Below are 14,523 nucleotides of genomic sequence, written 5' to 3'. Positions count from 1 at the left end.
TATTTTTCGCGCCACATACGCTAAAGTCGGACAATAAGTAGTGTTGCCAGCTTCAAAACTCAGTCTCAGAATAAGAGTGCACATGACTGTGTGAGTTAAAACAGGGTCTAGCAAAAGTGGTATACACCGTGGTGAAAGGATTGGCCAGTCTGATTAGCGTCACTTTATTCTGTATGGGACTAAGCTCCAATTTCGCCATAGTCGGTTAGATCATAACCAGGGATTAGTGGTAGACTTTTGACATACTTATCTGTCAAGAATTTAATATGATTAATAAATAAAATAAAATGATGGGGGTAAGCCCCAATTTCGCCATAGGTACTCATTTAGATCAGAACCAGGGATTGGTTCATCAATAGGGAATATGCATAATTTTTTTAAATACTTTTATTGGATAGTTTTCTATCACTTTATTATAGTGAAAAAAAATTCAACGCCAAAATAAGTAATTTAAGGTATTTTAAAGAAAGTTAAAAAATTACAACCATCACGACCACTTTGAAATTCCCGTCAGGATGGCGGGCTGGTGTGACGTCATAATCTTTTAACTTCACGGCCCAGAATAATGAGTCCCGTCAGTCGGCATAGATTTTTTACCTAATCAAGTAATCACAGAGTACTTTTGTATTTTCAACAAACCAATGTTGTCATGGTAACAAACGAAAAAGGAAGTGTATAAAGTGTGATCAGTGGCTGTTTTGTAATGGTAATAAAGTGTGACCAGTGGCTGTTTTGTAATGGGAGCTCCTAAATAGCTACTAGTCTTTTGAAATGGAAGCGCGCAAACCAGAGGACCTTTGTACACAATATTACGCTATTATGGCAATATGAATATAAAGTAATATTTGTAGTACTTACTGTAACTTTGGTTCTCAGTAAGAGAGACTAGGGTTAGTGGGTCATTCTATTCTATTATCTGTGGGGGTGTAAGAACCTGCACCTGGCTCTCTTGAATGGAACCATTGTGCATATCTCAAAGGTCTAAACCCCCTTCCTAAGCTTGGACCATTTCTCACTACGCTGGTCCACTGCGGATTGGTGGGTTCACATATCTAAATGTGCTTAATCTAAATATTGAGGTTTCCTCACGATGTTTTCTTTCACATGCTACATGATTATCCCCGAATTTAATTCTACAAAAATACATACATACATACATACATATTATCTTTTATTTATAATAAAAACTACTATTACTAATCAGTGTAATCATATCACACTCTATCATATATCTCTATTTACAGGATGGTTGTGGTTTTCCATCGGCTCCATTTCCATTTTCCATGTGGCTCTCGACTTTTCAATAGTCTTTGCTGTCCTTTTCCGCAGCTGACCACAGTTTACTCGTTCATACTGCGTAATAAATTTAATGTGTCCAGTTCTTCTGATTACGAGAATTCTTCCATAACTTACATAATTTAGAAAAAAATAACAACTTTTGAAATATACTAACGACTGCCATTATAACCTAAAAGTAGAAAGAGCAACTTGTGTCATGTTCATGTCATAATACTTACAATACAAATTTAATTTTATATGGAGCATATTTGAGTGGCTCGTTGACTAGCGAATGGCTGTTTACGCCTCATTACAATAGAACAACTAGTGGCAGCCCATACACTACCAACAAAAAATATAAAAAGTCCTAAACTTTGCAAACAAACAAGCATATCAAACAAGAAGTGGAGAGGTTAAAGGAGGCTAGGATCTATTGGAAGAATATTTATGTGATCCATCGTATCTAATCACAACGAGCATCACAAACACTCGGTGACATTAACATTTCTTTGTTTACACTTGACATTTATTTAACTTCCGCCGTAAACGCAAAGAAGTTATTATTCTGAGATTGATATATAAAGAATTTTGACGTCAAATCCGCCCTAAGAAAATGGGTGACGTTTCCCTGAAGTTAGAATTTACCGAAGTTTTTTTTGTACTTTTCAACTTCATTTACTTGCTCAAAAATAAATTATAATCAAAAATATTGATGGAGTCGTAGTTATGAAATAACAAAGTTTATTATAAATAATATTTGACCCTTATTTGAACCACTTGCATGTTCCCTATTATAGTTACGTCATCTCCTTATTAAATTCTTGACGGATGTGTCAAAAGTCAACCACTAATCCCTGGTTATGATACAACCGAGTAGGGGCTAAGGCGGAAACATAATATTGTACAATGTATTTAATTGTGCAATGAGATTGAATTGCGTTTTGAATCCAAACGGTCAATTTTATTGCGCAATACAATTGATAGTCTAGAAGCCGCCTAAGCCGAATGGTGGTCAATCTGAACAACTTTTGCTCTGCGGGTTAATAATCTCACGAATAAAAAAATATTACTTTGCACCATTCTTTATTATCTAACGTTCTAACTATTAAAACGAAAATTGAAATTTTTTATTTGGTGAGATAAAAATGAATGTAGTAGGTAAGTACCATTAAAATTTAGTTTTGATTTGGGGGCTTCCGTTTAAAGGATTTGTTCAGTTCCCAAGGTTTGAATTTCGGAGAAGGCAATTTGGGAAGACCTTTTCCATATGGTTTTTGTTCTGTATCTTTTTCAATATTTGGTGCTAGCATTGAAGGTATTGGAATCCAAGGATCATAGTTCTTATCCCTAAAATTCAAAAAGATGCCAGCACACGAACTTCCTGTAGAATTCCCAAACATAAAACCGACCAGCACTATGTCTCTCATGCCTATGTTCTTTCGTGAGAAATCTATAAAATTAAAAATCATGTAAAATAAACGAGTTCTAAAAATGTCTTTCAATAATCTTAAATCATCTGTGCTGGGAGTTAGCCCTAAAGTTGACGAAATCCATGTATTGGGATAGCCAGAGCCTGAGCCAGGGCCTTTTTTAGGGTCAGGTGGCATTACCCTGGGTCCTCGCCTTTTCAGAGCCTTTCGCTTTACAGGCAAACTTTCAGAAGAAATTTCGTTGAAATTACAGGTAACAGGGAATGGGAGGAAATGTGGCTGGCATGGTGCAGTAGAGCTCGAGTAATCATGTGTATCCGGAAGACTACCCTTGTACGTTGGAGAAACATTTATTGGCAAGCATGTTTGAACCAAACGGCTTGGATTAACTTCCTGGCCACACTTTGCACACAGCGAAATTGGGGCAACTGCTGTAAATGATTTACAAGGTTGCGGGCACACTGGCTTAGGAGTTGGTTGTGGCCTCTTGGGTGGAGTTTGAGGAGGACATTGCGGGTGCGGGGGACACTTGGGAGGTACTGGTGGATTCCAAGGCGGACACGCCTTAGGGTATTTTTCCTGAGGTGCAGGAGGCCACGAGGGACATGGAGGGCATTTGGGTTTAGGCCGCACGGGTGTAGGGGGTGGACATTTTGGGTAACAGGGCATATCTGGGCAAACTTTAGGCATAGGTTTTGGTGGACACTGCGGGCGGGGCAAGGTCTTGGGTGGAGGGCAGGGAGAGGCTGGGCATGGTGGGGTGCAGGATGGGACGCATCCAGGAGGCATCTTGCGGGGACTAGGCGGTGGTATAGGAGGTGGATGGTTGCGACCAGGCTGCTTAGGAGGACATGGACATTTGCTCGTTACATTCAAGAACGAAAGTTCTTCAAACATTCGTCGTCTGTATTTTTCTCGGAGCCAAGCCAGCATTTGTTTTAATGTCATCTCGCTTTCAATTGGCGGAGGCGCAGTTTGAGCTTCGTGGACAGTTTCGATATTGGGTTCGCTATCCGTTGTTATTTGTGGTATTGTATCGGTAACATCATGCTTGTGAACCACGCTAAGTGCATGTAACTCATGAGTAGCTTTTGTTTCCTTAGAACTTTCTCTTTCCAGTTCATTACATGCTTCATTCTCTTCGTAAACCTTAACAACAGTATCAGGGTCTTTGTTCGTACAGCTGAAGATATCTACAGTAGATTCTGGTTCCTTCTCTGCTCTCTTAGTAGTAGATACATCGTGATGGACTGATCCTAAGACTTGGGTCAGATCTAAGCAAATATTAGGTTGGTTACTTTGTATCCATGCAATACGTTTTTCCGATTCAGTTTTGACCACATTTAATGTGTCGTCTACGTATGATTTATTTGATAAGGATCTTTTGTTTACTATGTTTGCCTTTTCAACGATCCTACGTTTTCCTTTTCTCAGACCTTTTTGGTTAATATCTCGAACAATATCGTTTAAATCCACTGAAATATTTTCATTCTTAGTTTTGTTTTTTATTTCATTTGAATCGGTAGATTGTTTTTCTTTTACTTTATGATGTCTTATCATATAAAATTTTCCTTGGGTGCGTTCTTGGGTTTTTGGAACGACTTCAACCATTGATACTTCAATATACTTATCAGTTCCATCACTTTTTGTTTTTTTCTCAACATTACCTGTATTTTCAAACACATTACGTGACCTTCGTTCATTTTCCGTCGTTAGGTTTATTTCTTTTCTGCTTTTTTGCCATTTATTATTTCTCGGCATATTATTATCTCCTATTGCTTTTGTAGATAAGTCCTTCGTTTTGCCATTAATTGATCCTATATTATGTGAAAACTTTTTATCATTGTTATAATAGCTTTCACTAGGGTCGTAAACAAAGTTTTTCATTTCTGAGTGTGCTTCAAAGCTGTGTCTATCGGGTACACTAGTTTGTTTAGGGTCAAGATTATTATCATTTCTCATCGCATTATTTTCCCTATTCCAGTTTTCACTTTTTAGTACATTTTCGTATGGTTTACGTTCGATTTCTAAACGTATAGGTGTACCGTGTGCGATTGGAGGACTTGTGTCAGTAGACATAGGCCGTTTATCTGTGGTATTGACTCTGGTACTGCGATTTCTGTTCTTATCTTTAGCTCGTAAGGCGTCATATGATTTTACAGTTTCGATATAATCATGGAGTTTGGACTGCCAAACTTTAATATGACCTTGATCGTCTTGAAAATATTGTTTGGGTACTACTCGCTTATTGTTTTCCAATTTAATGTTATCTAAGTTATGGTTTAATAATTTATTAACTGGACTGTTTTCATTTAAATTTTCAACTTTCTTACCATCAATTATTTTTAGTGGTTGGTTTTGATCAGCCAAATTGTTTCTCGTTACATCTACTGTGTCTGTATCTTCTACAGTTTCAATTTTAGTTATCAATTTTTCGTCGGTGTCTTTGTTAATTGATGAATGTGTAACAGCCGTATTATGTTGTTCCTCTCCAAATACCTCTTTAATTACAACATTACATTCTTGCTGTATCACTTCAGGTGGCTTGGAATATTTCAAGAAGTATTCATGATGTGCTTTAGTAACATCAAGAATTGGTTTTTTGGGACCAAAACATTCTTCTAAGACTCTTTTTGCTTCTTCTTCTTTGTCTTTTTTGTCGGAATCCTTATTATCTTTACCGTCATTTGACTTTTGTCGGATTGAAATAGCTTGGATTATCTTTGAGGACTCTGTAATGAAACAAATTAAGAAACTAATGTTTAATTTGATGGACCGTTTTGTGGGATATATTATAGGCCTAGCATTAATACAAATGTAAGTAACCAGTAGCCTAAAACTTATACAACGTAACGTAGTTAATTAAACTTACGGCCGACACGACATGCATCACATAATTTCGAACACAGTGATGGAAATCCGTTATTGCAGATGTTCTTGATTTTTGGAAGCATTTTCCGTGATCTGTGATGATGTCGTTTTTTTAATTTTCCAAAGCAACTCACATTTTATTGGGCTATAAATTTCATGATAAAATTATGCAGTTATTTCTTTTGTGAACACATTTATATTTTTTATTAAATAAATACCTACCAAAATAAATACCTATAATTTTGACATGATATTGCCATTCATACTGTCACTCATTGTCTAAAAGACAAGCCAGTCATCGCCTGCTCTATGGCTGGTGGCTGGAGCCTGGAGCTGATGCTGATGGAGTCCGGAGCTCTTGGAGACACCTCCAGAATAATCAACACATCATCATAGATTTCCTCAGAACAATGACTACTGGAACCGTGATGAAAATGGAAATGACCATGGCAACCCTAAATTGACAGAATAACGTTCCTTCACCAAATAAATAATATCGCTCAATAAACGCTCTTTCCATCCACCCACCGGCCAACTGATTCAAGTAAAGTTGCGTTAGACGGAACGTCACATCAAATGCGAGAAAATAACAAAAATGGCTGACGAACAGGTGAGTATCAAAATAATAAAAATTATAATCAATTTTGACTTAATTTGAATACTCTGTTATCTAAAAGTAATGCTGTTATCTATAAATTATTGACTACAAATGGTATTTTGCCCTTAAAACAGGTTCTTACCGAAAAAAATGATGTCAACATGGTCATGTTTTTGATGGTTTCCGAATACTGATTATTCGAATTAGAATACAAAAAAATACCGAAATGGTCTAAGTAGGAAAGTAGTAAAAAACCCAACTGCGTATTATTGCTTTTGATTGAATACTAGCGTTGTGTTTTGCCGGTTCTTTGGTTATATTATGATTGATGCGTGATTGTCAATACTTCTGCAATAGCTTTTGGTTATATCTTCCGACTGCAAAAGGAAGGAAGAAATACTATAAAACAACTACAGGAAATCATGATCCACGCAGAAAAGAAGACATGGAACTTATGAACATTTAAAACATTGGCCAGTTGGACAAAAAATTGTTTTAAGAAAGGAAATGATCAGTTAACCCTTGTTTTCCACTGCAGGACATAGGCCTCTCTTAGCGATAATACACGCCTGCCAACATATTATAACATTGTAGGCTTTTAAAGCTTCGTAGATCATTGATTGTTCAGCTCTAGTGTGGTGTTAGTCAAGTAGTGTTGTGAGCCAGATTAGTTGTCAGAGAGTGCTCGGGATAAATATGGTACAAGCTACAGTAGTTATGACCTGTAAGAGGCTTTCATGGAGCCCAGTTTGGTGATTCTGTTAAAATTCATGTCCAACATTGGACAAAGTAATATCATCACATACTGTATAATGATGATGAAAAATAACATTATCTTTTTGTTCTTGTTATCATTTAGCAATTAAATGTTTCCTAAAGTCAGATGATAGACTGTGTGTTTCTCAAAAATATACTTTTTGGTTCACCTTTATTCTTCTCTATAACATTTGGTATGTGTGCTTAATAAACATTCTTTCTTTCTTTCTTTCCAGGAGGTTCAACAGATAGAGCTGCTGTGCAGGCAGCTGTACGAGTCGCAGGACCCGGTCGTCCGCGAGCAGGCCGAGAAGGCTGTGGTCGCTTTCCAGGTAGACCAGAAAACTAAATATGTATTTGTGTGATGCAGTGACTAAATAACATACAATATCGTCCACCAACCCGCACTTGGCCAGCGTGGTGGACTAGGCCTAAACCCTTCCTTCATTGGAAGGAGACCCGTGCCCCAGCAGTGGGGACGTAATGGGTCGTGATGATGAATTACACATAGTAGGTACAAATACAAAAAGTGGCCAATTGCTAGTGCAATAGTGGTGTAAAAGAAAAATGACTAGCAATCATATCTCTTCCTAAAGAATGCATGGCATAGATCATAGAGCCTTAGTTTAAAAAACCCGCTGCCACGATCATCACACATTTATAAATAACAATCCCTGTAGCAGTTAAATCTGAAATAACTTGTGTGAATTTTACAGACTAACTAAGAAACCGATTATTTACAAAAGCATTGTGCTCACAAGTAACAGTCAAATAGGGACTCAGCAGCATAGCCTGCACATCTCAGTTATCCGCATCTCTACGGAAAACATGCCAACTGTAACTAACGACCGACACCTGCCCGCAGGAGTCCCCAGACACGCTCAGCAAGTGCCAGGCGCTGCTGGAGCGCGGCAAATCCAGCTACTCGCAGCTGCTCGCCACCACCACGCTCTCCAAGCTCATCAGCCGGTATGTCTGTCTATCTGTGGCCGCTGCATGGGTTCGTTATCGACGTCGATAAACTCGTTTAATGCGCGTTCCACCAATCACAGAGCTGTATTTATGGTGAATCGCGATATAGTGAGGTATATCTTTGTTGATAAAGAACCTATGTAGCGGTAGCTGCTAGAGTAAAACCCCTCTAACTGTGCAACAGAAACAAGTTGACTCCACTACTGGCAGCTGGTTGCCACCACCACGCTCTCCAAGCTCATCAGCAGGTATGTCTTGTCTCTCTGCTAGAGTAAAACACCGCTAACTTTGTAATAGATAGAGAAGAAGTAACGGAGTGAGGTAGCGGAGTGGTGTGCAAAGAAAAAAAACATCCATTATAATTTTTACCTTGCACACCGCTCCCCTACCTCGCTCCGCACTGGGGTCCACCGACCGGTAGGTAGCCTTATTGTTGTTTCTAATTCGAAGCAAAGAACAGTTTTAATACTAAGACATTGTGTCCCAAACAACATTATAAACTGTTAGTGCAAAATCTGAAGGTAAAAAATTGTTGGTTGAGCAGACGGTCTTCTTAGCTTTCAGTGTGGATTGGCCCTGATCATAACTTATTGTCTATTGTTCCCACAGGAATTCCGTTAAAAAAGTAGCCTACTGTGTTAAATAAGTTGTCAGCTTCTTGCCTACTAAACTTCATTAAATCTGTGAAGAGAAACAAAGATCCCCACTACATTATAATATTAGTCAAGTAATATATAAGTAAGTAAGTAAGTATATTATTTATTTATTATTTATTGTTCTCGTATTCCAGATCCACGACAAGTCTCTCGGTGCAGCAGCGGCTGGATATTAGGAACTACATCCTGAACTACCTGGCTACGAGACCCAAACTTGCCAACTTTGTCGTCCAGGTAAGATTTCAAAATAGGTACAGTTAGCTGCAGAGATAATTATGGCGGCCCAGAGCTGATACTCTTCCCATTACTTTAAAACGTAGTCTAAACATACTTCAGCCCCTGTATTCTGTAACGTTTATCTGGTGAAATTGGAATCAACCTAGCGACTTATTAACAAAAATAACATAACAATACTGAATGAAATATATTCTTACATTATGCACAACACTAACGTTTTTAAAATCAGATTAGTTAGTAAAAAATATTATTTATAATCCTCCAAGTTGCCATTTCATAACAAGCAATCCCACTCGGGACTACGTAATACAAGGGCTGGTTAAAAAAACTTATTTATCTCGAAGATTTATTTTCAAGATAAGTTACTAATTAGGGTTTCCACAAGACCAGCATCAATACTTTCAATAGTAATGCTGTTTACCAATAATATAGAAACTATCAATAGACTAATACCAATAGTAGTAGTAGTTTACCAATAGTATAGAAACTATCAATAGACTATCAAGCTACCAGAAATCCTCCGAGTATCGATAGGTTATGGATAGTGTACCATCAAGTGACAACACCAATTCCTAATTATGTTTTTGTCCTCAGGCATTGGTGTCCCTATTCGCTCGCATCACGAAGCTGGGCTGGTTCGACATGGTGAAGGAGGAGTATGTCTTCCACAACGTCATGGCTGACATCACCACCTTCCTACAGGTAAGCAATGTCTTTACTACATCTAGAAAGTTAAGGTACCTGAGAACTCTCTCAGCACAAGCTTGCTTGTGTTGTGGTCCACCAACCTGCACTAGGCTAGTGTGGTGGATTAGAGCTAAAACCCTTCCTTCATTGGAAGGAGACCCGTGCCCCAGCAGTTGGGATCGTGATTATGATTATGATACTAAAATCTAAAAAGAGACGGTTGAATGGTGTAGTGGTTAGCAACCCTGACTGCTATGCCGAAGGTCCCGGGTTCGATTCCCGGCTGGGGCAGATATTTGTTTAAAAATAGATATTTGTACTGGGGTCTTGGGTGTGGATATTTATATTTAATATGTACCTATTTATGTATTTGTGTAGATATATCAGCTGTCCGATGCCCATAACACAGGTTCTGCCTAGCTTGGGGTCGGATGGCCGTGTGTGAGATGTCCCCACATATTTTTTATTTATAAATTGTTATTTGTGCTCTATTTAGTCAATAAAGTAGTATACTATTCTACCCATATATCAATTCCAGGGCGACGCGGAGATGTGCACGATCGGCGTGCAGCTACTGTCCCAGCTGGTGGTGGAGATGAACCAGGTGTCGGAGGCGGATGCCAACCGCTCACTGGCTAAGCACCGGAAGACCGCGTCTTCATTCAGGTACGTATATGCTCATGACTGTAATCCCCGAAGGGGTAGTCAGAGGTGACTCGCAAGAGTCGCAAGCGAATTCCCGCTATTCGTTTGTACTACTCTCGTGATAGGTCGCGAGCCGTATTGTAATGGGTTCACTGCACTTATGGTACTTACACATCTGGAAATCTAGATGCCCAGGTTTCTTCACGATGTTTTCCTTCAGCGTAAGAGCAAAATTCCTGAATTAAAAATAATTGTTTAGTACCTACGTGTTATCCATTACGCCACCACCACGGCTCAACATTTGTTGTTGTCGTCGAAACGGGTCTGTCCACTGTCCTCTAATATACAAGTATATATAGAGATCTATATATACTAGTATATACAGAGGTGAGTGGGTCTGTCCCAGCTGGTGGTGGAGATGAACCAGGTGTCGGAGGCGGACGCGAACAGGTCGCTCGCCAAGCACCGGAAGACCGCCTCTTCATTCAGGTACGCTGCTGTTTACGTGAGATGACCAAAAATAGCAGTTCGAGAGTGTTTCCGTCCACGCTACCTTGCATTTCTTCAATAATGTGCTTTTGGCTGAAATAAAAGCTTGGTTTCATATTATAAATTACTGCAAGACTGCAAGCACTGGAAGACTGCATCGTCGTGTAGGTAATTACACTGCTATTCATTAAAGTTCAGTAAATTTGACCGACTGGTAAATCGTACCACCTATTGAATGTGATTTTGAAAACCTGTATGGACACATCTCCTAGAGATCAACAGTGACAACTGGTTTCTTTCACAGCCCACAGGATTCTTTCACTCATTCATCCCGTCATTTTCATTGGTTACAGGGACACATCACTCCTAGAGATCTTCCGTCTCTGTTGCTCCCTCCTAAGCGCGGCGAGAGGGAAAGAGCTGTCACTACAGGACGCAGCCTCCACCGCGCTGCTCGGGGCTGCTCTGAGAGCGTCCATCACGTGCTTGACCTTCGACTTCATCGGCACCTCGGCTGATGAGGCCAACGATGACTTGTGTACTGTGCAGGTATGGATCACTATGGAACTGAGACTAGTTATAACAACGTTAAAAACACCCGACATTCAACACTAAAAGTCGCATAAATGGCCAAGAACACTTACCTATGACCCGGGTAAAACGACCCATTGCCCTACATATTGAGTAAGCAGAGCTGTATTAGCGACCTACAGTGGGGTTACCACCACCGACCATTAGCAAATCGACAATCCTTAAACAGCGTCGTTCGCTTGTCAAACCTGAAGTTACTTGTATGGATCTGACACGTGTTTGACAGGGCAGCGACGCTTAATGCTAGTGTTAATATTCAGCGAAAGATACCTACCTGAAAAATCGGTACATAAATTATTATTGCAGTAAAAATCATAATTACAGGATTTTAAGGATTATGCTGAGCTGGTGCCGATTTGTCGCTCTGGACAGCAACCTTATTTGTTTGTTTGTATTATATTGTAATATTTTCTGTATATTGTAATAGTTATATTTTTGTTGTATTATTTTTCTTTCTTTTTCTGTTTTTGTTGTTCATTGTGTCAAATTAATGTTTTCTTTCTTTCTTTCTATTATTTCCTTGTTTATTACAGATTCCGACCACATGGCGGCCCACGTTCCTAGAGTCGGCCACTCTCGAGCTGTTCTTCTCACTGTACCACTCCTTGAGCAGCGCTGAAGGTAACTATTCTATTCTATTATTTGATTACAATAGTAATTCCTACACCAGAGTCGCGAGCATAGGATTCGAAACGATGCGTATCGTCAAATGTCACTGTCAAAATGCACAGTGCAGCGAGCACCGGATTCGATACTATTTTCGAATCTACGAAGGGTCACTTTTACCAAACGCTAAACGTATTTAAATCAAATTTTAAATACATTTTGTACTAACTGACATACGTATGACAGGCTACTAAATACGTTTAGCGTTTGGTGAAATTCCACCTAACATATGGAAAAAACATGTCACTATTGGAACTAACTTTGTCTTACATTTTGACAGTGACAGTTGACGATACGTAACGTAAACGGAGGTTTCGATTCCTGTGCTCGCGACTCTGGTTCTTTCTAGTGTCAAATTTGTAAACGTCTGTTTCGTGGAACAATATTCGTGGTTCGCACAACCGTCGATGTGGTAATTCGATAGCAATTTGTATGAAATCTTGATCAGCGCCCCTGTCGGTAACGTTAGAAACTAATAAAACGCAGTATACAAACTTCAGTGTCCCGCCTATCGAATTACTATCGACTAGAGTCGACAATATTCGTGATTCGCACACTGAAGCCCATAACCTGGCTGGCATGGGTCTTTCAACGAAGTTTACTCAAGTGACGTATCACCTGTTCCATATAGAAGTCTGACGCATTCTTGGCAGTCACTGACACTGAACTGAATGGCCAATCCTTTCACCACTGTTACAATCCAAATATATGAATATTTGAAAAAAATAGGGGTAATTTGGTGTCGACATTTTGTAAGTGGAACTTTTTACTTTCGATAACTAATAATCATTCATAATTCATTATAATAATACAACCCTCTTTGATCATAAATATCCTTCCACCCCAAGGTTGTCTTAAAAAAATCGCTTAAAGCTGTAAGGCCACTATTTTTGTACATATGTGTTAGTATTTAAGTTATGTAAGTTTATTGTGTGTGTGTGTGTACGGTCAGGTGCAGATAAACCTGACCCCCCTCTCATACTAACAATGCTTCTGAGGGGGGTCAGGTTTATCTGCCCCTTACTGTACAAATAAAGAATGTTCTATCTATCTATCTATCCACTACCCATATTTCTTGTTCCAAAGGCGGCGGCGCACTAAGCAGCCTGGCTCTAGCCTGCCTCGTCCAACTGGCGTCGGTGCGGCGCTCGCTGTTCAGCAACAACGAGCGCGCCAAGTTCCTCAACCGCCTGGCCGAGGGCGTGGCGCAGATCCTGCAGCACACGCAGGTAGGCAGCACATGCAGGTAGGCAGTACACAAATAGCGGCACCAATGGGTAGACAGCCCACATAGCAGCACCAGTGGGTAGGCAGCACAGTTAGGTAGGCAGCACGAGTGGGTAGGCAGCACAACTGGGTAGGCAGCACATACGTTTAAGTGCTAATGTGGGTAGGCAGCACAACTGGGTAGGCAGCACATACATTTAGGTGCCAAAAGTGTGTAGGTAGCACACACAGGTAGGCAGCACACAGGTAGGCACCAGTGGGTAGGCAGCACAAACAGGTACAAATCAGTGGGTAGGCAGCACAAGCGAGTGGGTAGGCAGCACACATAGTCACTAAGGGCCCCGCAGCCGGCGCTGGCGTGCCTGGTGCAGCTGGCGTCGGTGCGGCGCTCGCTGTTCAGCAACAACGAGCGCGCCAAGTTCCTCAACCGCCTGGCCGAGGGCGTGGCGCAGATCCTGCAGCACACGCAGGTAGGCAGCACAAGTGGGTAGGCAGCACAAGCGAGTGGGTAGGCAGCACACATAGTCACTAAGGGCCCCGCAGCCGGCGCTGGCGTGCCTGGTGCAGCTGGCGTCGGTGCGGCGCTCGCTGTTCAGCAACAACGAGCGCGCCAAGTTCCTCAACCGCCTGGCCGAGGGCGTGGCGCAGATCCTGCAGCACACACAGGTAGGCAGCAAGAGTGGGTAGGCAACACACATAGGTAGGCGGCACACAAATAGCGGCACCAATGGGTAGGCAGCACAGACAGGTAGGCAGCACGAGTGGGTAGGCAGCACGAGTGGGTAGGCAGCACAACTGGGTAGGCAGCACAACTGGGTAGGCAGCACATACATTTAGGTGCCAAAAGTGGGTAGGCAGCACAAACGAGTGGGTAGGCAGCACACACAGGTAGGAATCAGTGGGTAGACAGCACAAGCGAGTGGGTAGGCAGCACACATAGTCACTAAGCGCCCCGCAGCCGGCGCTGGCGTGCCTGGTGCAGCTGGCGTTGGTGCGGCGCTCGCTGTTCAGCAACAACGAGCGCGCCAAGTTCCTCAACCGCCTGGCCGAGGGCGTGGCGCAGATCCTGCAGCACACGCAGGTAGGCAGCACACACAGGTAGGCGGGAGTGGGTAGGCAGCACACACAGGTAAGCGCGAGTGGGTAGGCAGCACATACATCTAGGTGCCAAAAGTGGGTAGGCAGCACACACAGGTAGGTGTAGTTAGTAGGCAGCACACGCAGGTAGGCAGGAGTGGGTAGGCTGCACACACAGGTAGGTTTTTTTGTTTTGTTTCAAAAATTCTTTATTGGATAAATGATAAATAACAAATATTAAAGTAAAGTAACTTATTCAATTACACTTTTATCTTAAAATTAAGCATACAATACCAGGTTTAAAAGTTAGTGACATCAAACGTTTTATTCAAGTACATTATAT

General features: G+C 41.0%; 2 protein-coding genes across 2 annotated transcripts in view; one reads left to right on the top strand and one right to left on the bottom strand.

The window, feature by feature from the left end:
* Window positions 1–2,344: 2,344 nt before the first annotated feature.
* On the bottom strand, window positions 2,345–5,853 carry LOC119691944 (proteoglycan 4-like). The gene is made up of 2 exons (XM_038110675.2): window positions 5,581–5,853; window positions 2,345–5,440 (listed from the first exon to the last, which is right to left on the bottom strand). The coding sequence occupies exons 1-2, from the start codon at window positions 5,660–5,662 to the stop codon at window positions 2,454–2,456; spliced, it is 3,069 nt and encodes a 1,022-aa protein (XP_037966603.2). The 5' UTR covers window positions 5,663–5,853; the 3' UTR covers window positions 2,345–2,453.
* A 209-nt stretch (window positions 5,854–6,062) lies between these two features.
* LOC105380676 (exportin-7) overlaps window positions 6,063–14,523 on the top strand; it is a 57,385-nt gene continuing 48,924 nt past the window's right edge. Inside the window, exons 1-10 of the mRNA XM_048629725.1 lie at window positions 6,063–6,189; window positions 7,170–7,265; window positions 7,799–7,902; window positions 8,696–8,795; window positions 9,393–9,500; window positions 10,024–10,058; window positions 10,527–10,619; window positions 10,973–11,168; window positions 11,744–11,831; window positions 12,963–13,105. Of these exons, the coding sequence (XP_048485682.1) occupies window positions 6,175–6,189; window positions 7,170–7,265; window positions 7,799–7,902; window positions 8,696–8,795; window positions 9,393–9,500; window positions 10,024–10,058; window positions 10,527–10,619; window positions 10,973–11,168; window positions 11,744–11,831; window positions 12,963–13,105 (978 nt within the window). The 5' untranslated portion in view covers window positions 6,063–6,174. The remainder of the gene's footprint in view (window positions 6,190–7,169; window positions 7,266–7,798; window positions 7,903–8,695; window positions 8,796–9,392; window positions 9,501–10,023; window positions 10,059–10,526; window positions 10,620–10,972; window positions 11,169–11,743; window positions 11,832–12,962; window positions 13,106–14,523) is intronic.

This window comes from Plutella xylostella, chromosome 24 (genome assembly GCF_932276165.1).
Source record: "Plutella xylostella chromosome 24, ilPluXylo3.1, whole genome shotgun sequence".
NCBI classification, from domain to species: domain Eukaryota; kingdom Metazoa; phylum Arthropoda; class Insecta; order Lepidoptera; family Plutellidae; genus Plutella; species Plutella xylostella.
This window is presented reverse-complemented; position numbering and strand designations above follow the sequence as displayed.